Here is a 26431-nt window from a genome sequence, read left to right on the forward strand (position 1 = left end):
TCACCGGCTCCGGGGATCGCGGCCGCCTGGAAAACGCTGGGAGAAATAGGAACCGTGCCGCCTAATCTCGAGCTCGACGAATACATCGGCGCTGACGCTTGTGTTGTTGTTCACGAAGATGTGAGTGATGAGCAGATCATAAAAGCTGCCCGGAATGATAAGGACTCTTCCGATGAAGAAGACGACGACGTACAGGAAGCGCCGGCTGCGGCAACCGCCGTACAGGTGATGGACGCTTTTGATGTCATCAGGAATTTCGTTGCTGTCCGAGACGACGATGTTGCAATGGGTTTGCTGACCGAGTGCGAAAATCGCGTGACGGCGTTGCTCGCCGTGAAGCGTAAGCAAACCAAGCTTACAGATTTTTGGCATTAAACGCCTTTGCTGCTGCTTGGGCAATTCTTTCTGCGTTTCACGTCAAATTTTTGCGATAACGAAGTTCCGCGAGAACGAATTTTTTTTCGTGCACCGTGAATTTCGTTATAGCGGGATTCAACTGTAATCCCAGCATCCAGTGGTTGCAAATGACGGGGGCAGGAGCACCACCTTAACACTCTGTAGTGTCATTTGTTTTGGATGGGCGGTGCACTGGTCCAGCAGCAAAACTATTTTTCTGTTGTGGCAAGACACCTTGCGGTCGAGGTATGTGACGAATTCCATAAACAAAGAAGACGTCATCCATGCTTTTTTGTTCGCCTTGTAGACGCAGGGCAATCAACCGGCTGCCTTAAAGCATCGGGGCTTTTGATATTTGCCAATGACTGTCAGCGGCATCTTTTCCGATCCGTCGGCGTTGCAACAAAACAAAACTGTGATACGTTGTTTGCTCTTTTGTTCGTCCCGGCAGGCATCGCCTTTAAAGCACAAACTTTTTTCGGGCTGGAGATTGTAAAACAGCCCTGCTTCATCTACATTAAAAACATCATGTGCCTCATATCCCGCTATGTAAGACGGCAGTGTGGTTGTCATCCAGTCTTCCACGGCGGAGGCGTCGACTTTTTTTCCTTCGCCACAAACGGTCTTGTAGGAAAGATTATGACGCACCTTGAACCGGTGAATCTATCCACCGGAGGCCTGAAAGTCACCAATTCCAAGTGTGAGTGCGATGTCCGCTGCCTTCTCATGAAGCACTTTTCCGTCGATGTTGACGCTGGCCGCCGTGACCTCTCTGAACCACGTTAGAAGAACCTCTTCCAACTTCACATGGTGGGCAGTTTTGGCTTCTTTAGAATTCATCGCGAAGTGCTGCACATTCTGCATAATTTGGTCGCGCTGACCAACGATCGTTGACAACGTTGACAGCGGCAGGCCTAGCTCCTTGGCCATGTCAGTGCGCCTTTTCTTGGGCTCTTTGTCCACCTTATTTAAAATTTCCAATTTGTCTTTAAAGGTCAGTGCCTTTCTCTTCCGTGACATTGCAGTACGATGTACCTTTTCGCGTTGCCGAGATGATCACAAAACGACGCGCTATCAACGCGGTGTCAGCCTCAACAAACGAGAAAACGAAGCAACATGCAGCAACGTGTTGCCGCTGCAGCGGAGACTCTGGAAAGCGGAAGAGCATGGCCTGCGGGGCGGCGGAGAAATGTGGAGTGTGTCGCAAGGCCGTGCGCACAACTAAAAAAAAAAAAAAAAAAAAAAAAAAACAACAAAATGCGGGGGGAGGGGAGAGAAAGAGAGAGAGCGGGAGGGAGGGGGGGGGGGGGGGGCAAGATATCGCCGCCTTCCTTCGCCAACTTCGCTGCTGCCGCGGGTTGCCAAGCCGGTTTTTTCCCGCTGTAATTTTTTTTTTCTTCTTTCGCGCGCGTGTGCGTGATCCGTGCTATCAGTGCTGCGCCGCTGCGCACGCTTTTCTTGCTGTGCGTGTGCGCGTGGGCCTCGACCGGTCGTGATACCGAAGTTCGTATCACCCGTAGCGAAAAGAAAAAGTGTTCGGAACATCCGATTTTTTGCCCACTGAATGCAATGCAATTCGGCCGGGGTATTTTATGAATTCGTATCACACCGAATTTCGTATCAGCAGAGTTCGTATCACCGAGATCCTACTATATTAGTGGAGAGAAATAACAGTCATGGGCCAAGCCACCAAAGCATTATATTAAAACAACAGTTTTCACAAGGTTTCTTTGCTGAAATAACAAATAATCATAATAAACTAACAAAACACGCAGCTATCAATTTTGACGTTGAGAATTTAACAGCACAATGTTGAATGTAATAGTAGTTACATGTCAAAGTGACAGAGCGCAACCGACGTGTACATGGAACTGAAGCCTCTGCATCCGAACACAATTTATTTTTTCATGTTTTCATCTTTCAATGTTAACTTTCAGTTGCGTTTGCTTTGCTTCCAACACCACCAACTGACTTCTACAGCTTCTCTCATAGCTGGCCCTGAGAATAAACAAGAGGGGAAAAAAAAAAAAAACTAAAAAGAATGCTCCTGACAAAGAAAAAGATGCCGATGACAATTTGGGCTCAAAACGCATGTGCTACCAAGAGCAGGAACTTGTACTCACCCGTCCAGCTTGCGAGCATAGTCTCGCAGGCGCCCCTCCAGGTCGTCCCTGAGTGCCTCCAGCTCCCGCAGCAGGACCCTGTCCTCCTGCACGCCGCCCGGCAGCGAAGACTCGGGAAGGACACTTCGGCAGCGGCTCAGCAGCGAGGAAATCCCAGATAAGAGTCTCCGCCTCTCATCTTGCAGTTCTCCTTGCGCCTGTGCGAGCACCTGCAAACAAACAGTGGGACAAAACTCTCCTAGTTAATTCCTCGCACTTTCATAAAGTCGTAAACTTCCTACATCTTGAGTTGCACGACAGGCTGCATACAAAAGAACAGAGGGAGGGATCCAAGCGAAGCACAGCGAGTGATCTAATGGCCTGACTACTCAATAAAGGCCTTACCAACTTCTGCACGCACAAGCCAACAGTAACACTCAGTGAAAGGGACAATCCAACTCACTTAATTTTCAAGCTTTTAGACGGTCATTGACTTTGTAGAACATATCCTAAAAAGCATATCCAGCAATGTTTTGTAGATGCTCGTCGATATAGAATTTCGTGCCTTAAATGAGCCCGTGCACCTTAAATTATTCAAGGTTGTCTCACAAATGTTCATTTCAATGTAGCTCTCATTTTACCTACTTTTGTGGAGTTGCAGCTTGGGTTTCTCATGCTTTTGCTTTATGAGGCGCACAGATACACAAAACAAACTGCCGTTGGCCAACCAAGATTCCAGAATACATCAAGAAAACGAAACCGAGCTAAGAGTGTCCTGTGTAGAGCAATGAAAGTGGGAAATTCACTGGCATGGACTGCCTGCTGTTTAGAGCAAGGAGCAAAAGAGAAGACCACCAAATGAGATTTTGACCTGCTGTGGGTGTCTCTCTCACTGATAATGACTACACTTTAAGACTACAAAAAACGATCCATGCAAGCAAGTTTGCACCCTTATAGCATCCACTTGCCTCATAGCTGGCTACCAGCCTTGAAAGGTCCAACCGTGCTGCTACAAGGTCGCTGCGGCTTTCTTCAAGGTCACCGCGCAGGCGGCCATGGTCCACGCGCAGGTTGCTGTGCGACTCCTTCAGTGCCCGGTGCTGGCTCCTGAGGGCCTCCAATTCGGTGCGCAGTTTCTCCTCAGCCTGACGCGCAGCGCTTAGCTCCTCCTGAATGTTCATACAAGCAGGGCCAAAGGGCATTTTGAGTTTTGTTTTAAAGCCATGTCACCATACTTGTTCTGTTCACTTTTTATCTGATGCATGTGACAATACCTGCATCAATGCAAACACTACACTTAAGGAAAGCATTCTCCAAATGCTTGTGTAATAACGATACATGCACTTCGAGCAATATTAGTCAACAAGAATTGACCAAATTTATGGAGGAGGCCCAAGTACAAGCCTGAGCACAGTGGCACAGTGGACATCATCAGTAGAATTGTGGGAGGTGCCATCAAGGCAAACATATAATAATACAAACGGCACAACATAAAATTTCCTGCTACAAAAAAAAAACCTAGAGAAAAAACCGCATGAGTCACCATAACCTCATACAAATTTCTCATACTGAACTCATACTAATCTCATACAAATCTCATACAATCTCATTTCTCATATTATGAATGATAATTGTATGAGATGATATGAGATTGTACAAGTTTAGTATCAGTTTGGTATAAGAAGGTTATTGTGACTCATAAGGTTTTTTTCACTAGGGAAATAATAATAAAGCAAGCAAACGAAAGACAGAGAACACAAGCAAAACAGCAAATGTGGACAGCATATGCCACATCTTTTTTCCTTTCTGTTTCGATAAAAAAACAAAAACACAGTGCAGTGCTGTCTGTTAACTGGTTCATTTTGAAAGAACAAATTTTTGCTTCAATGCAAGACGCAGAAAGCCATGAGATTTTCCATGGTCGCGTTCATACGATGAACTTAAGCTGTAAAGACAAGGATGGAGATTTTATAGCAGCACACCTGACAAGAACAGCTGTCAGCTGCTGAATGCTTCTGTCACCTGTTTATTCACACCACCATACCTACGATACCTGACTGAGTGGTTATTGTGATGGAGTGAAAAGATGTGGAGATAAAAGTTTTCCCTCTCCGCCACTATATGGCCGACGACCACAGCCACCACCCCTTCACAGAAAACTCTGTTGATGTTATAGTCAGACGGCGCATACCGTATAATATTTTGCAAGTGCAATAAATAATGTCGGAATGCACATGCTTTGTCACTCTATCCCTTCACTCTCCCGAGCACGAATACCTCCGCTGCTCGCAAGTTCAGAGGCTGAATCTGCAGAATGGCTGCAGGATGGAAGGATGCTTCCCACATTCCGCCACGAAGGGGGTCGTCGCGATCACAGCGGACTCGCTCAGCCCAACATGCCACGATGCCTTACAAAGTGCAATGCATGGCACACCCACCTTTAACTTGGCATTCTCAGAGCGCAGGTTCTTTGTCACTGGCTCATCTTGGGCCAGTCGGAGCACTTCACCCGAAAGGGCAGCATCTTCCAGTTGCTCCTGCAAGACCAGCAGGGGCGCACAACAAGAGCCTGAGAAGCTTCCCAACTTTTTGTCATCAAGCATGACGAATGGCCCACTGCTGTACTATAAAAAAAAAAAAAAAAAAAAAAAAATCTGACCAGCAAGAAAGCATTTGTGCATCTTCTGATGCATAACTGATGTCTGGTAAAACAGAAACAAAATGTGAAGAGGCAGAGGGATTACTGAAAGAAAAGGAAGATAACCAGAAGGTGGTGTGATCAGGTTCTCCATATGCTTGGGGAGGGAAAGAGGGGGTGTAAGGGAAAAGAGAGGAATGAAGTAAGGTACAAAGACATTCACTGAGGACACACCTGTATTAAAACTGAACTCATAGCGCAAGCAAAGTGCCATTAGGTGTAAAAAAGCGCTTGGCACGCCTTCAAAGCTGTTCAGAGTTTGCACCTTATCCATTTAAAAACCATTTGCAATCATTCTGTATGATGACAGACAGGCGGAAGACACAATGGACTTGATGCAAGAGCAAACCACTTCCTGAGCCATGCACTACAAACCTAGCTGCAGACAGTATCATGTAGAGTGATCAATAGTGTATCACGTAGGTGCAAGAACCAACATAGGAGACTGCTGGGTGCAGGACAATGTGGCGAAGGATGGAAGAGCAGCGCAGCAATCTCCTTGTCCAGTTGGTCTCCTCACCTTAAGGCTAGCATTCTCCTGCTTGAGCAGCTTGCACGAGGCCTTGACGCAGCTCAGATTTGACGCCAGAGCCTGGTAGTCCGCAGACAGCTGCTCGTGCAGTTTTTCCAGCACCTGGTGGTCCCGCATGAGGGCCTCCCGGCTCTGGGACTGTTCTGCTTTCTCCACGGAGAGCTGTGGAGAAAAAGATTGACCATGCTTTTATGCAAATGCTTAAGGGGGGAGGCTACCCTTGAACACCAACTTTTTTATTTCTTGAGGTATTTGAATGAAATTTTCAGGGTATGCTCATAGTACACACATTTGAAGAACTACCAAGTTTCATAGAGCTGGGCTCATCGGTTCTCAAGTTAGAGGAGTATATCAAGATAGTTTACATAGGTCCCTAGGGGCAGGCCTGGAGAATTTGCAAAATGTGCTAGTAGTGTGAAATTTGTTATGGTCATTCCTGGATAGTTTCCCCAGGGCAAGACAATTCCCTTTTTCCAAATTTCCTCTCTGAAAAATTTTAGTACAGCCCCAAATTTAGTGCTCAAATTTACACCTGACTTAACGATATTTTAATTGACTGCCCCTAATTACACATGAAATATTTTGAAAAAAAAATGAATTGTCTTGCCCTCAGAATTTTACTTAGGTATATAACAAAAAAAACCTCATGAAAATCCAATAAGCGGTTCTTGAGCTATGACTTTCCCTAGCAGCCACACCGTGCAAAAAATTGATTCTGAGAAAACGGCTCTCAAAGGTTGAGAGAACAATAACTTTTTTGTTTCTCAAGTTATCATGATGAAATTTTCAAGACAGGCTCATGACATTAACAAATGAAAAACCACCAAGTTTCATAGACTTGTACACGCTAGTTCTCAAGTTACAGAAGCATATCAAACTGGTTCGAATAGGTCCTTTATATCAAGCCTGGAGAAATTGTGAAAGGCACTGACATTGTGCAATTTGTCATTCTGATTCCTAGATAGGTTCCTCAGGGCAAGACAAAGCCCTTTTTCAAAATTTTCTTGCTGAAAAATAGCATAGAATTGGATTTTTTTTTTGTTATCAATTAGACCTATGTTGATTAACCAAATTAATTATGACAAATTCCAGACATAATATTTTGAATACATGGGCTTGCCTTGCCCTCAAAAATTTATTCAGGTACAGTCGAGCCCACTTATAACGGCCCCACTTAAGACGAACACTCGCAATTATCACGAACAAGTCCGGTGCGGCCGTCAAAATATACATTAGGGCTATGGCGCTCCGTCGATCTCGGCTACAGCGAACATCTGTGCGACTAGCCGATCAGCTACAGCGAACGCCTTGGTGCCGCGGACCACTTTCCACATGCTGAGATCCGTCGATCCTGAGCTCTGCAAGCCACGACAATCGGCATTCCCGATTCCCCCGCGGCATTTCGCCCTAGCACGGTAGACGGCGCAGACGCAGCAAGCGGTTTCCCCGTTTATCTATCGCGGCATCTCGCCGGAGGAACAAGGAGCGGCCCAAACGCGACAAGGTACTTCCCGGCATAAGCGCCGAAACAATAATAATAAAAAAAAAAAAGCTAGCCAAGTCTGCACTGAATGCGTGTCGCACCTCGAGGCAGCCAACAACGACAGCAAACAAAGAGCCGTAGCAGACGACGCGGGGAGGCGGAGACCGACGCGTCAGCGGCCGCAGCAGCCAATAGTAGTCGCCCGATCCCCCGCGTTCTCGCGGAGCGCGCGCTTTGCCCAATCGCAGCCTTGAATTCGAGCGCGGGAAACTTGAAAGCCGCCACGAGGCTCTCAATCGGTAGCAAGCCACGCCTCGACCGCGCCGCCGTCGCCGCCGCCGAGGGTGGCAAAAGAAAGCGCAAGAATTCACAAACAAAACAAGACCAAGATGGCGGCGCTCAGATCGGCGGGGGAGGAATGGTGCGCGCGCGAAGTTTGGGAATTTTAGGAATTTTCGGCGCTTGCTCGCTGCTCCGCCGCTGCCGCCGCTTGTTAAATAATTAATTTCGCGTATTTCTACGGCGAGTTGGGCATTGATAATTACAGAAATGGTAGTTTATAAGACATACTACCGGAATATATAATCTTCCAAAAATCGACTTTTTCGCGATTTTTCGGTTTTCAAAGGTCGCGTCCCCCCTTAACATCTGAGCCAGTTATTATCACAGCAGAGAAAGAGAGAGAGAAAAAACAATTTGATGTCAGCATAGGTGCAAATAAAAACAAATTTTTGGTTTTTCCTAAATGCTCCTAAAAAGATTAGTCCTTATCCAAAAAGTAAAATCAAACCTTGTTCTTAGCGCTTATAGCCTTAGTTGCTTATGCGCCAAAAAGAAGAGGAAAAAACAAACAAACCAAAAGACAGAGTGGAGTCACTGCCTGCATCCCACAGCCGTACCTGATCTCGCTGGGTTTCTGCCTTCAGCAGCTGTTCCTGGAGCTCCGTGACTTTCTGCTGCAGGGCCGTATGCTGCGATCCCAGGTAGGCAGCCTCCACCTGAGCAAGCAAGTAGAAGCCGCATCTGAGTTTCCTCAGTGATGCATTTTGCACATCCAAACTTCCACGGTTTTAGATTCACTTGCTTCTTACCATAAAGTACAGGCATGTCCGCTCCTAACTGGGTAGACAACATAGACATACATAAGAAATACCCACACATACAAATGTCATTTAAACATTAGCCTGAACAGCTATGAAAAAAAAAAAAAAGCAGTGATGAACTTAGCTGCAATATTTGAATGAATTTTTGCACGTTAAAAGGCCCATGCAAAGCTATTTACGAAAACCATAAAATGTGCATAAGCAATAAATATCCTACGCATCGTTCCCTGAACAAAAAAAAATTTTAAGCTACCTTTACTAGCACTGAAGATATGGGCAACAAAAACTGATGCTCCTCTTCTCCCTCCTCAACTCAGCCCACTACAGCGCACAAGAAAAAAGAAGGAAACAAGCCGTGACGCCCATCCACACAACTTAGGAGCGTCCAATGAGCAGGCGTGCAACATCACATAGAAGGTTAGCGCGTGGTGCACGCAGGGATAAGTTGCCCCAATTGGTAGCGAGCAGTCGCCAGGAGCATTTAAAAAAAATTACTTGTAAATTATACGCTCCATGAAAAGCTTTCAAATTTGACTTCAATACTCATATAAGTGCCACCTCTATGGATTTCTTCCATTAGAGTATTACCACAAGTAGCATTTCAGGGGTCCTTTAAGGCTGCACTGATTTAGGTGCTTAGGGAATCCAAGAAGCGTTGCAAGGAGCGTGGGGGTTCCACACAACCCAGTTTGAGACATTACAGAGTGGCCTGCATGTGCACACCTGAAGCTGGGCGTGCTGAGCCTGCAGACCGAGGTGGCGCTGTTCCCCGCTGGTTGCTCTGCCCTGGAGGGAGGCCGTGTGCTCCTGCAATGCTTGCAGCTGGCTTCGCAGGCGCCACGCTTCCTCCTCCAAGCAGCCATTCTGGGGAGACATCGGCAGATTAGCAGAAACACTACAGGCATGGCTTAGAAAAAACGAAAAAGGGGAAAAAAAAAAAAAAATGAAGCTACACTCCTTAGGTGCTACTAATTTTAGGGGCAGCGTCAATATCACGGGCCATACCGTAGTTGCACTGTTGTACCACGACCTCCGATTGGTTCAAAACTTTTTAATGCATATGCCTCTGATGTAACTTACAAATGGTTCGCGCGAAACCTCGTTAAGGCATACCTCGAGAGACCATGGAAAAGCTACACGAGAGGCAGCAATATGCCCCGAAGAAAGCAGCCTAAATTTATTCACTGACCTGGCATAGAATGAAACCTGTGATGTTCTATGAAGGAAGGCCAGCTGTATTCATGTAGGATCACAGAAGTTCACTATTTATATTTGCCACCAAAGAGCCCTTAGAGCTAGTAATGTAGCCTTAAAGGCGCTTAAAGCTGAGTCGCAACTTCTCTGTGAGTTTCCGTGTTTGAGCAAACAGGCGAATCACATCCAGCTGGCACACAGTTTCTCAGATGATAGGGCCTAGGCTGTCTTCAACTTTCTTGTAGATGTTGCTCACACGTTTTTCCAATGTTTTTCCACTGATGTATTTCACAATGTTTTTGCAATATTTTTCTACTGATAAAGACAACAATGTGCCTATATTGGACAACGCTAGAGAAGATCCAACTGCACCGTTCATATCTCCAAACATGCAAAAGGCCTTCATGATATAAAACTCCTGTAAAGAATCTGTCACAGGTGTCACTACCAACAGCAGCCAATACTTGAAGCTTTGGCTCAGAGTGAGACACTCTGGGAAGCAATAAGTCACTTGGGAAGCCCATGACCATGCCAATGACACGACAGCACAACATGATGAGGTTGCATCGGCTGCACAGTCAACCAGTACCGCGGCAATGGCAGCTTTAGTACATAGAAGAAAACAATTTTTCTACCAGCCAGTACAAACTGTGGAGCCATCATGTTGCAAAGAAGCCGAACCAAGTGATAATGATAAGCGAGACTTATGGCGCTGGGTACATCTGTGCGGCGCAGACCACACCGCTCTAACATTGCCGCCTGTGGATGGGGTGGAGGTAGGGAGTAAGTTGGCGCCCCCGATAATGGAAGGGGAGAGTGCTCTTTCTTCGAGTGCATCAACTGCAAGTGCGCTCATTGTCATTGCATCTTGCATCAATATTAAGGTCTATTCACACTTGCGAGTCGCAAAGGGCATGCGATCGGCTGTCGCATGCGAACAGGGAGCCACGCAGCGCAACCGATATTCACACTTGTCAATGCAACTGCGGGTCGCTTTCCACATTTTCTCTTCATCTTCCATTCAAAGCCATTCAAAATCTCAAAAAAGAAAGAAAAGCCTTTTGTGTGCCTGTGCCCACCTTTTTTTCAAGGGCCAAAATGCTCTCCTTGAGCTCCACAACCTTCTTTGAGATAAGCTTGTCTCTGTCGATGCTGCAAAAAAAAAGACCATTTATATAATTGTTTATGCAGTATGCTATGCTCCAATAATGCATTGTAGACTTCAAAGCACGTGCTTTTTCGCTTTGTAGATGTTGCAGCCATCATTTGATGCTTGAAACCAATACCAAAACTGCACAATGAAAAAACTGTTATAAATTATTTAGTTGGTGTAGGTGAGTTCGACATCATGGCACATACACGCTTTAAGCTTGTTCACTATTCCAAAGAAAAAAAAAAAAACACCCATCCAAATTGTGGCATCTCTGCTTTTTTACAGTATGGTAACAGAGAGATGCAGTGGACTTATCCCTATTTCCCCTAGCTGAAGTGAAACTAAGCTCGACAGCAAACGCCCCGCATTTCACGATTAGGTATACAATCAAAGAAACTTCAAACAAAAGGCATTTGCCAAGGTGCTTGAACTATTGAAAAGCTCAAAGAAATACAGAACACAGTACAGTGCATGTCGTCCATACCTGTTGGACAATTCCGGGACACACTCAATCAATTCTGTGCTTTTGGGTAGGAGCGCTTCTCGATCAGCCTTGGACCGCTTGTCTTCCGCACTCACACTGGACAGATTCTCAACCCTGCAGACAAAGAAACAAACAAAACAAGGTTTTTCTTTGTTTTCAAAAAATTGCGAGGTGCACATGACAATGTTTCGACTGTCTGAAATCAAATAGGGTGAACTATTTGTAGGTAAAGTGCAGATTAAGCTACGCCTCTTTAAGTGCACTTGATGGTGATTGGACCAAATTAAGTTCGAATTACCAAGAGTGGTTTACAATGCTGCTTCAAAAGGTATCTCAAATACTATATTACTCCTCATACTAAAAAGAATCATAGTTCAAGACTAACGTCTTTATCATTAGATGCCCTTCTAGCGAAATGAAACCAGCTTAAAACATACCATTAGCTAGTTCTCAAATGCAAATTTGAGGATGAAAAGAGTACATACACGAGTGAATGAACTTTACAAATTGTTTACCCGTTGCTTTTAGTTAACGACGCATTCACCTTGAAAACTTTTGTTGCCTTAATACTAGAGCTAGGCGAGTAAACATTGCACCACCTATAGAGCCTGACTCCACCTTTCAAAATTTTGGTTCCAAGATAGCCCGATGCTTTCTTGTTCTAAACTTCATGCATAAGTGAAGAACAGCGCATTCTTGTGCAGCTGCTGGGCATGGCATTATGCATCGCGAAGCAGTGGAAACTATTTCCCTGTCTGTAACACTCCACTGTGTACAACTGAGCTCAGGTAACGTCATTCTCTTAGTATGCAGCATTTTGGCACAGTTTTAACGCGACAGCGTTAAGGAGCTCGTGTCGGAGAAAAGCCGGTGTCGTCGGCATCGGCGGCGTTGGCCGTTAGCGATAAATCAGGCATGCACTTCATAAATAAAAAGCAACTTCCAAGATGGGCTGGGTGGGAATCGTACCAAAGTCTCCGGAGTGTGAGACAGAGACGCTACCACGCAGCCATGAGTTCGATGCTTGAAAGCGGTACAAAAGCGCTTCTAGTGAATGCGGTGTTGCCTTAGAAACGTGGCGTAGAACGTTATACTGCGGTGTATATCGGTAATTATGAGCATGTTACTTACAGAAGTCGCAGTTACACGAGTAGCGAAGTATGTTTCCGCTACATTTCTTCTGCGCTCTGCGCACATGCAGAGCCATCTTGTGGCAAACACAGAAGAACCCCTCCTCGCAATGTGTGGCGCTGCCCCGACACGTGGCGCGCCACTCGCCCCTGACGTTTCGCCGTGCACCCTCACGGGTTGTAGAATCAAGCGTCTTTCCTTTCTTTAGATCACTATCTTCGCTCACCCACTTCTCCCCTTCGGGCCGCGCGGGTACCGGTGCGAGGATGCCCCAATACCCTTGCGTTTAATAAGTTTTCTCGCTCTCTCCCCTTCCAACATCCAGTGTGCATCACTCGAACGGTGGTGTTTAGGTGATGCGGCTCCTCTTTCCGCTCACAGAGCGATTGCTAGGTGCAGCGTCTGATGCCGGACGCCTCTGACGTCATCGCTGCGTCGTAGCGCTTCTGCTGGAAAAGCGTCCCCTGCGATGTGTGCCGAGCTGCTTCCGAGGAATCATGTTTCTGCGTGGTGCTCCCAAGCGAGATAGAGGACGATCCCATCAAGGCGTCAGCCCCATGATCGCGTCCGCCTTCATGGTGTGTCGTTGCCCGGCTTTCTCCCTCCGAGACACCGAGTTCTTTGGTTCGTTCCGCTTGCTCAGGCGCACGTTTCGTTGCCGCGCCGAACACTGCGTTGCTCGGCGCTCACCGCGTGATTCGTAAGTGCAAAGTCCGACGTGGGGCGCCTCATCAGTGATTGCTGCGCCGTAGCGCATTGTCTTACACTCCTTGGCAGGTCGACGGGTGTTGTATTGCAGGGCCTTGCGCGCTCGCTCTTGAGACACGTGTGATGGAAGCGGCGCCGTCTACCAGTGCCGGTAGCGCTGGGCGGTGCGAACGAGGTGCAATAACGCTATCGCGTTCCACTCTTGAAGGCGAAGCTTAAGCGCCTTCCAAATTTTATGTCCGGTGTTTCCTTCTCAGTGGCTAGTGCCTGAACAATAAAGAAAAAAAAAAAAACTTGAGCCCTAATGCTGCCACTAATTGCATTCAAACCTAAGTAGATTCAAAATGTGCGTCAAAGCCAAGTTTGGCCCAAAATAAGAAATTGAGAAAAACACAGCTATAAGTGATAAAATGGGCCAGTGAAAGGGCTTGGTTTTGGTGGGAAAAATAACTTTCTTTTTTTATTGTTATTACCTGTTATGAGGTAGCAAAGCCGGTTTTGGGGAGAAAAAGTGCAGGCCTACTGGCTTGTAGAAGCTTGACAGCGAGCGACGGCACTATTTGATACATCACGTGCTTTAAAATGGGTCAGATCTGTACCCCTTACAGCCACCGTGAGTGCTTTAAATGAGTATTTTAATAATTGCCAAATAATTTCTGGCTTTAATTTTTTATATATATATATATATATATATTTGAGACAGCAACAGCCAAGCTTGTCCAAATAGTCAAAATATCAAAACTTGATGCTTAGAAAAACATTCTCATTGTTAGACGGTGTGCCCTTAAGGGTACATTTCTAGGTCTAGTGGCGCCAACGTTCGTGGTGAGACACAAAGTTCGAGGAGAAAAAAAAAATGGAGGAAAGGGAAGAGGCACTGGGCCAACCACACAATCACGGATCTGTGACATCCCTTTTGTGCATCGTTGTGAAACAAAAACTAGCGCAGTTCGCAGCATCATTGAATTTAGAGCGCCCTCTAAGCACAGTGGCAAAGACTAGTGCACCGTTCACTCGTGTCACAGTCTGGGTGGTCACTCTTATAGTCACACCCTAACCAACGCCAAGAAATTTTCCAGAGCCAATATGGCAAAATAAAACTGGGTGGCAGTGTTGTTGAAGTCAGTTCTACTCTTGTTTGTGCCATGGAAGCCTGTGAACAGCATTCACAGGTGCGGTAACCATCACGAAGCTCTGTTTTCACTTGGTTTTTCAAAATATGCATAATGAACGAACAACCAGAATAAAGGGCATATATAAAGGACCTGTGATGTTGCACAGCAATAACAAAAGAGATACTAGAGCTCACAAAATTTTTGCATAACTTTGCTCTGTTCTCTGTGACCGTGTAAAACCACTCAGGATCAAAAGGCACCTACTCTTCCAAGACTGCTTTGGTCTTCTCCAGGCAGAAAAGAGGTGCAAAGGTTGTCTCCCTCGGAGATTCTCGTGTCTCCCGGCTGAGCACAGAAAAAAAAAAAAAAAAAAAAAAATTGCAAATCTTCTATGTACAATAGAGCAACGCATCCCCGGGCAAACAGCCCACTTAACATGCCTCAATCTATGTGACAGATTGACATGCAATGGACCCACCTGTTCTCCCTTTGCGTCTTCCACAGGCTTGTCGTCAACTCCAAGCTTGTAGCAATGCGTTCCAGCTCGCTGGTCAGCTGCTCATTGCGCAATTTTTCATCTACCAGCTCCTGCAGAGAGCAGGCCAATGCGAATGAGGCCAAGGAACAACAGTGTTCTCAAAGACTCAATGAGAACCCATAAGCCATCAGCCCTTCCCCATCCACCCAAAAGAAAGATTAACAAAAAATGAAGAGAAGGAGAAGTGAAAAAGCAGATGTGCAACACTTCAAGGAATAATTAAAAAGGCAGCACATTCCTTATCAATATGAACTACCTACCAACCTCTTTTTACAACAGCACTCACATCAATCAAGCAGCAGCTTTTTTTTTCTTTTAATGATGAAGAGGAGGATTTTATTTAGACATATGGGGACATATGAGAAAGAGAATAGAGAGATGGTGTTAGATGACAGTGAGAGGACATTTTAATGAATCGTGGCGGGCCTAGCGCGAGCGCTCCTGCCCACGCCCCTGCCTGCTTCTTCCTCATCCGTCACAATATAAAAAGTACATTAGAGAATACGCAGAAGGTTATCCCAGAGCATGAAGGCTGTATTGGGACCTCATAATTGGGAAGGTACCTGTCGTAGATCACTGAGTGCCTGTGTTTCCAACGAAGCCTTCTGAGACAACTCCTGGCAGCGCTGTTCCAAGTCTCGCACGTGCACAGCTGCAGCTGCTGCCTTCTGAGCTTCCCGGCGCAGCTGCTCGTTCTCGCGCTCCAGAGAGGACACACGCGAAGACAGCTCGTCCAACGACTCATCCTTGGCCTGGATAGACAACAGAGGCGTCACTTATAATCTAGCTTATGAATAAAACGATTAGTGCAGAGACGAAGCAGGATAGCAAAGTAAGGAGGATGAATAGCACTTATGTCCATCCTATTTGCTTGTTCCAAGTTGTTCTTGTATTGCACTGGTTCAAGCCATAGCATAATCAATCTTTACATACTATATAGCACTCAATATGAGCTGCAATGCACAAAGCAAATGATAGGAAGCAGCACAAATCAAGCAGAACTGAAAAGACATGCTTACAATAGTTGATGGAAATATATCCTGAATGTTTGTGAATGTTTGGTGCTCTGTGTCAAAAAGCACCTATTTAACATAATGGAGAAAACTCAGTAGGGTCACTGCTAACCTGTTGCAGATCATATTGAGTGCAGTAGTACACATGTAGCCCAAAGTAAAGCCCAAGCAAAAGAGAGGGAGAGAAAAAACAACACATGCAGTAGCATGACTCATCATCTTTGTGCTCTATTTTTTTTTCTGGATGTGAACTTCAAAGCTTACCAGAGATGTGGTACCCTACTATTGCTAGCAAGAAGCGTTGACCATTCAAAGCAGTGTTACTTTGGTACTCAAGAACCACATACAAAGACTAGCACTACATTGGACAAGAAACATGACCCGGAAACATCTGAGAAGACACATTACTTATGGCCTTAGTGGGGATAAATGTTGTGGGGATTCACCAGGACCGTAAACCTGAGCTCCCCTGAACAACCCTCCCACAACAGCCGTTGCCCCTTCTAGCTTAGATACATTTGCTAGCAAGCGAAGGTGCCAAAGTAGAAGAGCCGAGTACAATGCCAGCCCTGCATAGGCACTGCAGAAAGGTGACCTCTGGTCTTGGGCTCGAGTAACTCAAGCGTGCGGCACCAATCTCACCATTTTGTTCCATCCAGCTTTGAAGCATCACTGTCGCCCAGTCCATGTCTGGGTAAATATTCGCTTGAAAACTTAAGTTGATAGGTTTTCAGGCCGTCGGCACCACGGAAGACGAAGGAGAAGACAAAGAAGAAGACAAAGAAGAAGACGAAGAAGAAGAATGCTTTCTCTGCACATGCAGTTCAGCAGTGCTGAACCCTTCACATTTTTTGGCTGCCTCAGGAACATTTCCTCGAACATTGCTAACCTGTATTCTTGTCTCGGCTGAGATAAATGCTGGACATGCCAGCATGTTGCATCCCTCTGCTACTGACATTGCGACTTGCCATGGCTGGTTTGTATGCCGTTGAGTGTGTTATCAAAAGATAACCAGCAGCTTGACTTTTAGCTGCAGCCAAGCAAAGAGTACATATTTCTGCATTATTTACAGTGCCCTCAGTGAGCAGCAGTAAGAGATGTATAAAAATGCCCCTGCTCTGAAACATGCCATGAACACACCTGCGATAAAAATGAAAGAATGATGAGTCTTCTGAAAGTGAAGAACAGCAGTGTTTATATAATACTTGTGCACGCATTGTTTTTTCATCCAAGCTGAGCCTTGGAACTGCAGGCATAATACAAGTGGATAATAACTAAAAACAGTGCTAACAGTTCCAGCATCACTGCCATCGCAAGATGGCTTTTAAGCCTTTCTCCACTGGCTGTTCTTGTCGATGTTAGGTCAAAAACTGCAAATGGAGTTGCAAATGCCAGAGTACCCGATTTCAATGCCAATCATCAGCGGCTGCGTTTTGATGGAGGCGAAATGGAGAGGTGCCCGCGTGCTGTGTGATGTCAATGCACATTAAAAGTCTTCAGGTGGTAAAAATTACTCCGTTGCCCTCCACTACAGCTCCTCTCTCTCTGTTCACTTCCACTCCCAGGTTCCTCCCTTCCCTTACTGCGCAATCAGGTGTCCACAGAAACAAGTGTGGCAGATGCTGTGCCTTTCCCTTCCAGTGAGCCGATTATTTTATTATTTATGGCTCGCTTTACTTTCCCATCATTTATCCTCAGAACACTGGATATATTTACAGCTCTTCCAAGAGTGAAAATGGCTACAGCACCTGTGATGGCTTGTTTTTTGCCGCTACAGCAATGGAAACAATGTGCTCCACTGGGAAGACAGTGAAGGAGAAGCATCTGAGATTGGATGCCTACAAACCTGGAGTGACGACCGAAGCCGACTTGCTTCACGCTCCAGCGACCGCCGCTCTTGCTCAACACGGTGAAGCCACGTTTCCATGTCTGCACCTTCCAATTCGATGCTATGCATCCGCTGGAGCTGGCTCTTGAGCGACTCCAATGTTGACTGCAGCTTTGCATTCTCCGCCTCCGCAGCCTGCAGAGTAAGCAATGTGCAGCAGCTGCTAATTAAAACTTACACAAACTATAAGGTGCATGCACCATTATTGGCAAGTTGGTCCCTAGTTTAAGCTTTGCAAGCACCCCACTATCTTTAAAACCTTATAATAAACATGCTAACGTATACATTGCCTCTGGCCTGTCCCCCAGTTACTGCTCTTAGGGAACAAAGGAAAGCCAACTTCAAATATAAACGAAACTCATTTCCACCCCTACCCAGACAGATAGTTAAAAAAAAATAATAATAAAATAACCCTAGCTTTCTTTGTTAAACTAAATTCAATGTAGCTAGGCTAGTTCAGTCATTTTAACCTCCAGTATTTTCACTAATCTTGGTGACTGTACTGCAGGGGCTAAATCAGGGGTTAAATTTTGGATTATCCATTTCACTAATGCAGAGCAAATGCAAAAGCATACAACCCTTCAATTCCAAGTAGTAAGAAGAAGAACATTAAAAACTTAAATAAGATCCAAGTCTTTTGTTATACATAATTTTTTGTTATACACGAGTATTTTGTCTCTTTCCTACACATCAAAAGGGAAAGTTTCCTGCATTTTGATGTCTTCCAAAGCCCAGAAATAAAAAAAAAAGAAAAGTTTTCCTCTATTCTGCCACCTGTCACCATTGGCAGGCGGCATGTGGCTCTTGTATTAATTAATCTCCTCGGGGCCGAGGCTTCATCCCCAGACAAGACGGCTTTTTTGCCAGCAAGGAAAGAATGTATGCCTACAGGGTACTATTCATTATGCCATCATTTTTTTAATTTCTACTCTTGCTCACATTTTCTTTCCACTACATTTAACACAGCTGTAAACTTTTCCTGAGATGACCAAGTTGCTACTCAAAGCTGAGTGAAGTTTGTGACAACTGAGTTACAAACATGAGCTCTAGTGTTTTAGATGCAACATTCAGTGTACTGTACGTCAGTCACATAAATACTGCAGAGGCCATCACTCTACAAACCTGTCTCGCCACCTCACCTGGAGTTCTGTCCTACAGGAGGACAGTCTGGTCTGTGACGCGTCAAGAGCCTTCTGAAGACGTTGCGCTTCTAAACTTGATGCCGCAGCAGCCTTTTCTACTTCTTCCATTTTTGCACACTCGCTCTGAAAAGATCATTGCCATTAGCAAGGATAAATCCACCAAAGGACAGAAGCGTCTCCCTCTACATTTTAAAGCTACCTCTCCTCTGCCTTATTCCACCCCAACAACCCCCGACAGCATTTCTCTTCTCTTGAAGCCCCCTCCACTGTTTCGACAAACCCATAATTATTTTTCTCACGCATTCCACATCTAACTCAAGTCCACATTCTGCAACCTTAAATAAAATATAAAATTTGTTCTTTATACCATGCTCTTTTCCTGCTATCTGTCCAACTTTAAATGCCCCACAAATGAAGCTAGGAGAGCAAACAAAAACCGACCTGCAGGCCACTAAAGGTTCAACACCATAGATCACACCATTATACAAATTCTGCACTTATAGTCTAATACAGTAGAACATCGTTGATATGTTCCCGGTTCATACAATTTTCCATTTCATATGCTCGAAACTGCAGCGCAGTAAAACATCTCCCATAGAGTTACACTAATTTTCTCCCAGATAATATGTTTCCAGATAATGCGACTTCCCAGTTACTATGTTCGAAGTTTTGACAAATTGTAGTAGTATAATATGTTTTGTGATCGACCGGACATGTGCTGACTACTCTCGACACAAAAACTCGATTAGCGGCACTCATCCACCACAGTTGCTTTTCTGCGGTGCCTAGGTGCAAAAGGGCGAAACGTCAAAGAAAGTTAACATAAGAGGCATCTGTCCCCGCGGAAACACGACTTCATGGGGAGAAACGCGGTAGCTTCTTTGAGGTGTCTTAAGGGCGTAGGAGTGAAACATTAACTTGGGCCAGGTCTAGGGGATGCACACATGAGCAGAAACACGGCAAATGTAAGCCAGCACAATGGCTTCCCTACATGACACTGGCGTAAGGTGGCAAAGCATATAGAAACACCCAAGGAAGCGATGCCGCCTCGTCGTTGCCTTCTACGAACCGGATTTGTTACTAAATTTTCCCCACTGAGAACAAGAAAAACACGAAGTGAATTCTGCGAAAGCTAAAGAAAGTGCCATGCATACTTGATGTCTATGAATGCTAATCACCACTTTTATGCAGTGAAAGTCTCAATTCTAAATTCCTTTGTACTTCATTCAGCAGTTAAATATTTCAAAATCAGGCAGCTTGGATCATACGTTTTCCTTTCCGCATTTCTAAAAAACATATAAACGAGGTTTTGCTGCACATAAGTGCAGCAATTTGGTTGGACAAGATATATCAACATTATACAGAGCAATATGCTCCAATGCTTTTGCATAAGCCAAGTCAAGTGAAGTCTGAATAAAGCCAAAAACTTCACCACAGAAAATAAAGAAAATAAAATGTTCATGCAAAGCCACTGGGCAGCTATGCTTTAATTCATATGGACCATGCCCTCATACCGCAATGTACACTGAAGTAAGATATTCCTTACTGAAAGAAATCCAGAAAGCCTGATTTCAGCTACAGTATTTTCCAGCATATAAGACGCACCTCTGTATAAGACACACCCCTCATATTTAGAGGCATTCAACAAAGAAGTTGATAAGCCGCCACCTTATATACGACACACCTCAATTTACCCAGTTACGGTAAGGTTTTTTACTATACATGCGCAACCATTGTGAAATGCTTACACCCCTACACGGTGCGAAATGGCACAGCCTAAAAGAAACTCTCGCACATGCAGAGCAGCAAGACTTCCCTTTTACTCAAAGCGTTCAAAGGCTTCAATATATGCTGCTGCAAGTTTATAAACCAAACTAAGTCTTTTCAGCAGACAGCTGCCATCTGCAACAACATGGTCTAACAGGGTCTCTGATTCAGAGGAACAGCAATATGTGAACAAACTAATAATTTCTGCACTTGCGATGTGCACGAAAGAGATTCATAAGCAATTAAATAGAAAAGCTATTTTGTGAGAAGCACGTTTTCATTAGTTCATTTAGAAAGTGACTTACAGATCTCGCTAGAAAATAAAATGCACTGCGTGCTTATTTTTAACGTTTGGAAACATAATAACGAACATGGCATCAAGCAGACTAGTGTAAACAGGATAAAGGAAGGTCACCTTTCTGATCTCAAGCTGACGTTGCAATTCCGCTTTCTCCGATTCCAGGCCCGCTATTCGACGAAGGTCGCTTTCCCGCTGCTGTTCCTGCGTCGTCCTTTCTTGTTCAAGTTGTTCGAGGCGCTCATTGGCTATTGCACACTGAAGGAAATATGCATTGCAAAGCATTAGCATGCCATGCTTCATTTACATACCAAACTAGAACCTTTCCTTTTCTTTGCCTTTCTCCTGATGTAGCCTAGCGTCATGTTTTAATTAGCTCACCTCTTCACCTTTTCTGAAGTTAACAGTTTTCCCTCTCTTTCAACCAAAAAGATGCTTTGGTTGAAAGCATCCGAAGCGATGGCCTTGTGGTAGAGCATCCGCCTCGCATTCGGGAGGTACCGGGTTCGATCCCTGGCGCCGCCGGTTACCCACCGGTTTTTCAATGGGTACAAGCTTTCCCCGGCCTGGTGCTCGGCTCTTCTGGGGTGAAATGCTTGGGAAAAGGTGTCACGGCCTAAATAGTTGCGCCGATGTGGCAGTGATCAGTTCCGCCATCGGACAACAATAAGCCCGCCTCGCGTGGCAAAAGCTCCTGAGGGAGCACAACAGCAGGGTTAGCAGAGCCTCTTCCAAACGCACACCCCTGAAAGAGCCGGGCGCCAGGCCGGGGGACGCTTGTACCCAATTTTACTGGTAGGTGTCCGGCGGCGGGTTTCGAACTGACCACCTCCCGCAGCCGAGACGGGCACCCAAACCTACCCAGACACCATAATGTTGAGCCAATGTGCAGAATCAACCAGTGACAAGTGAAAATAGTGGTCGTTGCTGACTGACCAGTCAATGAAAGGTGCCTTGTCAATGCCTACCAAGGCCAAGGCCACAGCTGGTTTGCTCTAAAATTATAAAAATGTCTCTCCAAACCACCGATTGCCAGTGCTATCAACATAGGCTGTATAATGACGACCAGTGATTTAATTTCCCTCAAATTTGTTGTAGCCGACTTTTCATTTGTAAATATGACTGCAAGTACTCTCACCTGTGCCCGAAGCTCGTCCTTAGTTGGGCTCTCCTCCACCTAAGGAGAAAAAGACACACAAAGAAATTAAGAAAAAACTGCAGTCTGCTTTTACGCACAGATTTTTGTGATCAATCTATGAGCATTAAAACACTAGTTTGATGGCAGACAAAATACAAAACTGCAAAAGCAAAAACACCCAGATAGAGAGACTTCAATGTGTACCGCAGAACCCCAGTTATGATAAAATTAACAAAACTAAACTCACTCAATAGCCAAAGGAGGCTCAGCATGTAACAAAAATTCGTTATGTACATACAACCAGGGTGTCTAGCAAACCACTATTTTTAAAATCCCTGACTTTTCCAGGTATTCCCTGATTAATTCAGTTCAAATTCATTGATGAGTGATGAGGCTCAAAAATGTAGCTGCTGATGATAATCAGCGTAGACAACTAATTCACAACAAAAAGCGATTTATTAATCATATTCTACAATTTACAATAGTGAAAAAGCTGTCATTAGTGTTAGTGGCCATTAAGAACGTCAAAAGTTCACTGAAAATTAAAAGCGTACTGATGCCAGCCTCAGAGCACGTGAGCCGCCTACCCTGCAAACAGCCGAGCCAATCCAATCCAATATGGCTGACCGCGCGCGCGCTTGACCTTTGGCTTGGCATCACAGCTTGCTGATTGCTTCCGTACTGGCCGCTGCTGGAACAGTTATTCCTGCTTTTTGCTGCATACTACCCTCACGCAGTGCTCCCACAATTTCATTAAGTACCCACATCACGCGTGTGTTGGTTCTATTGTGGCAGCTCAGCCAAGCCTGACTTGGCGAAATGTTTTATAATTTCCCCGACATTTCACTGATTTCTCATGGGACATAAAATTTCCCTGACAATTCCCGGTTTTCCTGGTTGCTAGGCACCCTGACAATGCACTATCTACTCTTACCTGCTGCTGCCAAGAAGGGGTTCTTACAATCAGATGACAGAATCCAAAAGCAAATCTTGCAGGACTCCAAGGGATGCTTACTTGACATTAAAAGCCTGCCTGTTAATCTGGTCCATATTTGAAATTGTATACATTCGATGCCTTCCTAAATGTATCACAGAGCCATACTAGAGTGAACATGAAGAAAAATGTGAATATAATACGAAAAAGGTGCATAGCACTTGTGGGAAAAAAGAAAAGTGGCCCCTTAGATGACTGAACAAAATGAACTGGTGGCATCAAGCAGATACATAGATAGCAGCCTGCCCATAACTGACTTCAAGTTTATTAAATAAACATCACTCACTTATTTCATGCACTCATAAAAACCGAGCAAAAGCAGACCTGAGCTTTCATCTCGTCAAGGAGAACCTGGAGTCGCCTGTTTTCCAGCTCAAAGTGCAGTGCCCTGGTCTCGGCATCCGTGTTCAGCTGCTCCAGTAGGCTGTTCTCAGTGCCTGCACAGAATTGAAGGTAGTCCTTTCTCTCATCTCTCTCTGTTTCAGTTATGAGGTTTTTGTTTCACCAGAGTTCCAAAGCATGGCCCCATAATAAAGATACAGTAAAATCTCATTGATATGTTTTTAAAAAAATGCAGGAAAAAAACATTATCTGGGAAAATGTCACATCCAAACCAAATGATTTTGAAAAATTTAACTGCTAATGAGCTACAAAGGCATTTAGAATTGAGACTTTCACTGCATTAAAGTGCTGATTAGTGTTTATACGCATAAAGCATCCACTGCTCTTTTTTTAGCTCTTACAAAATTAAGTCTGTATCTGCGTTGTCCTCAGCAAGGAAGAAATTTAGTATTCGAATCCGGTTCATGGAAGGCAATGATCAGCCGAGATCGGTTCCTTATGTGTTTCTGGATGCTTCGCCCCCTTACACCAGTGACATGTGGAGAAGTTATCACGACAAGTTACAGTCGCAGCGTTTTTGCTCCTGTGCGTGTCCCCCAGACCCAGCCTGCTCATACGCAAGTGAAACATTATCAAATTCTTCATCCCCATGCTCCTCAGGCACCACAAAGAAGCCATCTTGTTTCTCCTCATGGTCATGTTTCCGCAGGATCGGGTGCCTCGCATGTCAGCTTTTATTGAAGCTTCGCCCCTTTGCACTATGGCACTGCAGGAAAGCAACTGTGACGGGTGAGCACCGTTGACTGGTTTCTCATGTTGCGAGTGCTCGTTAGCACATCCCCGGTTGATCGCAAAACATATTATACGAACACAATTTGAAATTTCGAACGTAGAAACCATAAAATTGTGTTACCCGAGAACATACTAACTTGGTGAAAAATAGTGTAACTCTATGGGAGATGCTCTACTGCCCACGATTTTGAGTGTATGAAGCGGGAAATCGTATGAACTGAGGACATATCAATGAGGCTATACTGTATTCTGCCAACAACAGTGTCCTTAGCTGTACGAAAGACGAGTCATTTTTTGCTTGCATTGCAGGCCCAGGTTACATCTTTATTGTTTGTTTCTTCTTGCAGGCGTTAGCCCCCGCAAGCAATGAAGAATTTACCAGCATACACGTAACTATGGCTCATATTAGACTAGTATTGAAAAAGAGAGGCTTCTAAACAGCAGCTAAAAGTGAGCTGGTTGGTAAGGCACTGCACAAAAGAACTAATGTTTATTCCTTCCTCAGTTTCTCCTTGCAGGCGTTAGCCCCCGCAAGCAATGAAGAAGTTCCCAGCATACACGTAACTATGGCCTACATTAGACTAGTATTAGAGGTTGCTGGTATGTGTCGAGTCCTTTCATCTCCTTTCTTTTTTATTTAAAGTAGTTTATAGCATTCTGCAAGATCCTAGTAATTCTCAAATCCTGAATAGGTTGTCGTAGCAACTAAATCCTCCAACCACTCGGCAAATGAAAAGTGGGCAATCAAAGGGCTCACGTGGGGAAGAAGCCTGCGTGGAGGACGAGCGCAGCCTCTGCAGCTCCCCCTGCAGCTGCACGTTCTCGTCGAGGGCCGCCTGGTGGTCGAGGCGCAGCTGCGCATTCTGCTCCAACAGCTTCTGCACCTGGCTCCGGTCCAGGTCACGCTCCTGCAACATTTGCCGGGTGGTGTCACACAACCCGCCAAGGAGCGCCATACACAGGACTCTGTAAATTTTGACCACCTGGAGTTCTTTAACGTGGCTGTGATGGAACTCAGGCAAATCGAGGCCTGCCTAGAGGAAGCAAATTAGACAGTCTATCTATATTCTACAATTTATTCTTATTTCTGGTCTAAACCCTCTATTCAGTTGGATGAAAGGAAAGGCGCATTACACTTCATTTGGCTAAAGCATGCCAAAACCATGCCCAAGGGGGGATAATAAACAGGGACAGTGTGCAGTACAACACACAAACGTGAATGAATAAAAAGACCAACGCGAATAATAATATAATAACAATAGCAGCAGCAACAGCAGCAATAATAATAATAATAACTGGTTTACAAAAAAGGAAAGGAGCAGCATCTGCACTTTTTTTCTGTTTCAGAAAGGAAGAAATGAAGTAATGAAGGGCTATGGACTAGTCCAGACTGCATGGAGATCTTTAACGTGCACTGACATTGCACAGCACACGAACACCTCTCTGTTTCACCTCCATCGATCCGGCGGTTGGGCTCAAACCCAGGTACTCCAGCGGTAAATGGTCACTATAACCACTGCACCATCGTGGCGGGGCAACAAACATGAACTGGGAGTTGCAACCCCCCGTCTGTGCTACTGTCTGTTTTTCCTCACGCCAACAAGTGTCCAAGTGTCCACCCACAAAGTGAGACCCAATGTGCCTTTCTTTAAGGGTTGGGACCAGATGTCTCCCCCCCACCCATCCTTTTGACAAAGTGAGATGACATTTGCCCTTCCTTTCATTTAAACCAAGAAAAGGTTTCAAACCTTTTCTTGGTTCAAACCAAAAAGGTAGATGTAGACGAGAAAGTCTACATCTACTTCCCAGTCGAGTCTTAACGTTGGTTTATTTATTTAAAATAAATAAATAAACCAACGTTAAGACTCGACTGGGAAGTAGATGTAGACTTTCTCGTCTGCTTAATGCAGGGGAAATCTCCAACCTCGCCAGGAGATACACTAGGGAGGCCAGCCAAGGAGGCCAGCCAGTTGTATTTAACAATAATACCCCGCTTCCTAGCATACGAGATGAAATATTCAACATAAATGGGCAGTGTCTTTGTTGTTCGCACCAGTCCACCTTAACAGACATGATATAGTTGTAGGTACTGAAATCACTGGCAAGTTCATACAAGAACACAAAGCGAAAAGGCACTATTTATTGTGGTCTTGACTGGGTGTGTTTCATTACATCCCCGTGTCCATAATTTATTTGTGCTGTAGCCATAATAGTACAAGAAAGACGTATTTAGAAAAGGTCCGTAAACTGCTGCATCATGAAGGCCTACCCCATAAGCCAGTAAATTCACTGAAGCGATCACTGAAGCAGCAAACTCCTGAAGTCGTTGAAGGTAAACCTTGTAACCAAGGTTTACCACATTCAGGGCAATGCTACATACACACCATGGTAACCACTAGCTGAGCTTGACCAACTTACTG

At 45.0% G+C, this 26431-nt stretch overlaps 1 protein-coding gene across 1 annotated transcript in view; it reads right to left on the reverse strand.

Annotated features, from left to right (window-relative positions):
- The window catches only part of LOC146175884 (uncharacterized), a 56501-nt gene that overhangs the window by 15039 nt on the left and 15031 nt on the right, over positions 1 to 26431 (reverse strand). Inside the window, exons 11-27 of the mRNA XM_084582249.1 lie at positions 24769 to 24919; positions 23202 to 23314; positions 21884 to 21922; positions 20863 to 21003; positions 18678 to 18803; positions 17497 to 17673; positions 15201 to 15389; positions 14578 to 14687; positions 14364 to 14444; positions 11146 to 11259; positions 10588 to 10660; positions 9038 to 9178; positions 8111 to 8209; positions 5717 to 5890; positions 4937 to 5035; positions 3467 to 3667; positions 2520 to 2728 (exon numbers count right to left, since the gene is read on the reverse strand). Of these exons, the coding sequence (XP_084438375.1) occupies positions 2520 to 2728; positions 3467 to 3667; positions 4937 to 5035; positions 5717 to 5890; positions 8111 to 8209; positions 9038 to 9178; positions 10588 to 10660; positions 11146 to 11259; positions 14364 to 14444; positions 14578 to 14687; positions 15201 to 15389; positions 17497 to 17673; positions 18678 to 18803; positions 20863 to 21003; positions 21884 to 21922; positions 23202 to 23314; positions 24769 to 24919 (2237 nt within the window). The remainder of the gene's footprint in view (positions 1 to 2519; positions 2729 to 3466; positions 3668 to 4936; positions 5036 to 5716; positions 5891 to 8110; positions 8210 to 9037; positions 9179 to 10587; positions 10661 to 11145; positions 11260 to 14363; positions 14445 to 14577; positions 14688 to 15200; positions 15390 to 17496; positions 17674 to 18677; positions 18804 to 20862; positions 21004 to 21883; positions 21923 to 23201; positions 23315 to 24768; positions 24920 to 26431) is intronic.

The sequence above is a fragment of the Amblyomma maculatum genome, chromosome 10 (assembly GCF_055883805.1).
Source record: "Amblyomma maculatum isolate TAMU_Amacu chromosome 10, ASM5588380v1, whole genome shotgun sequence".
Classification (NCBI taxonomy): Eukaryota; Metazoa; Arthropoda; class Arachnida; order Ixodida; family Ixodidae; genus Amblyomma; species Amblyomma maculatum.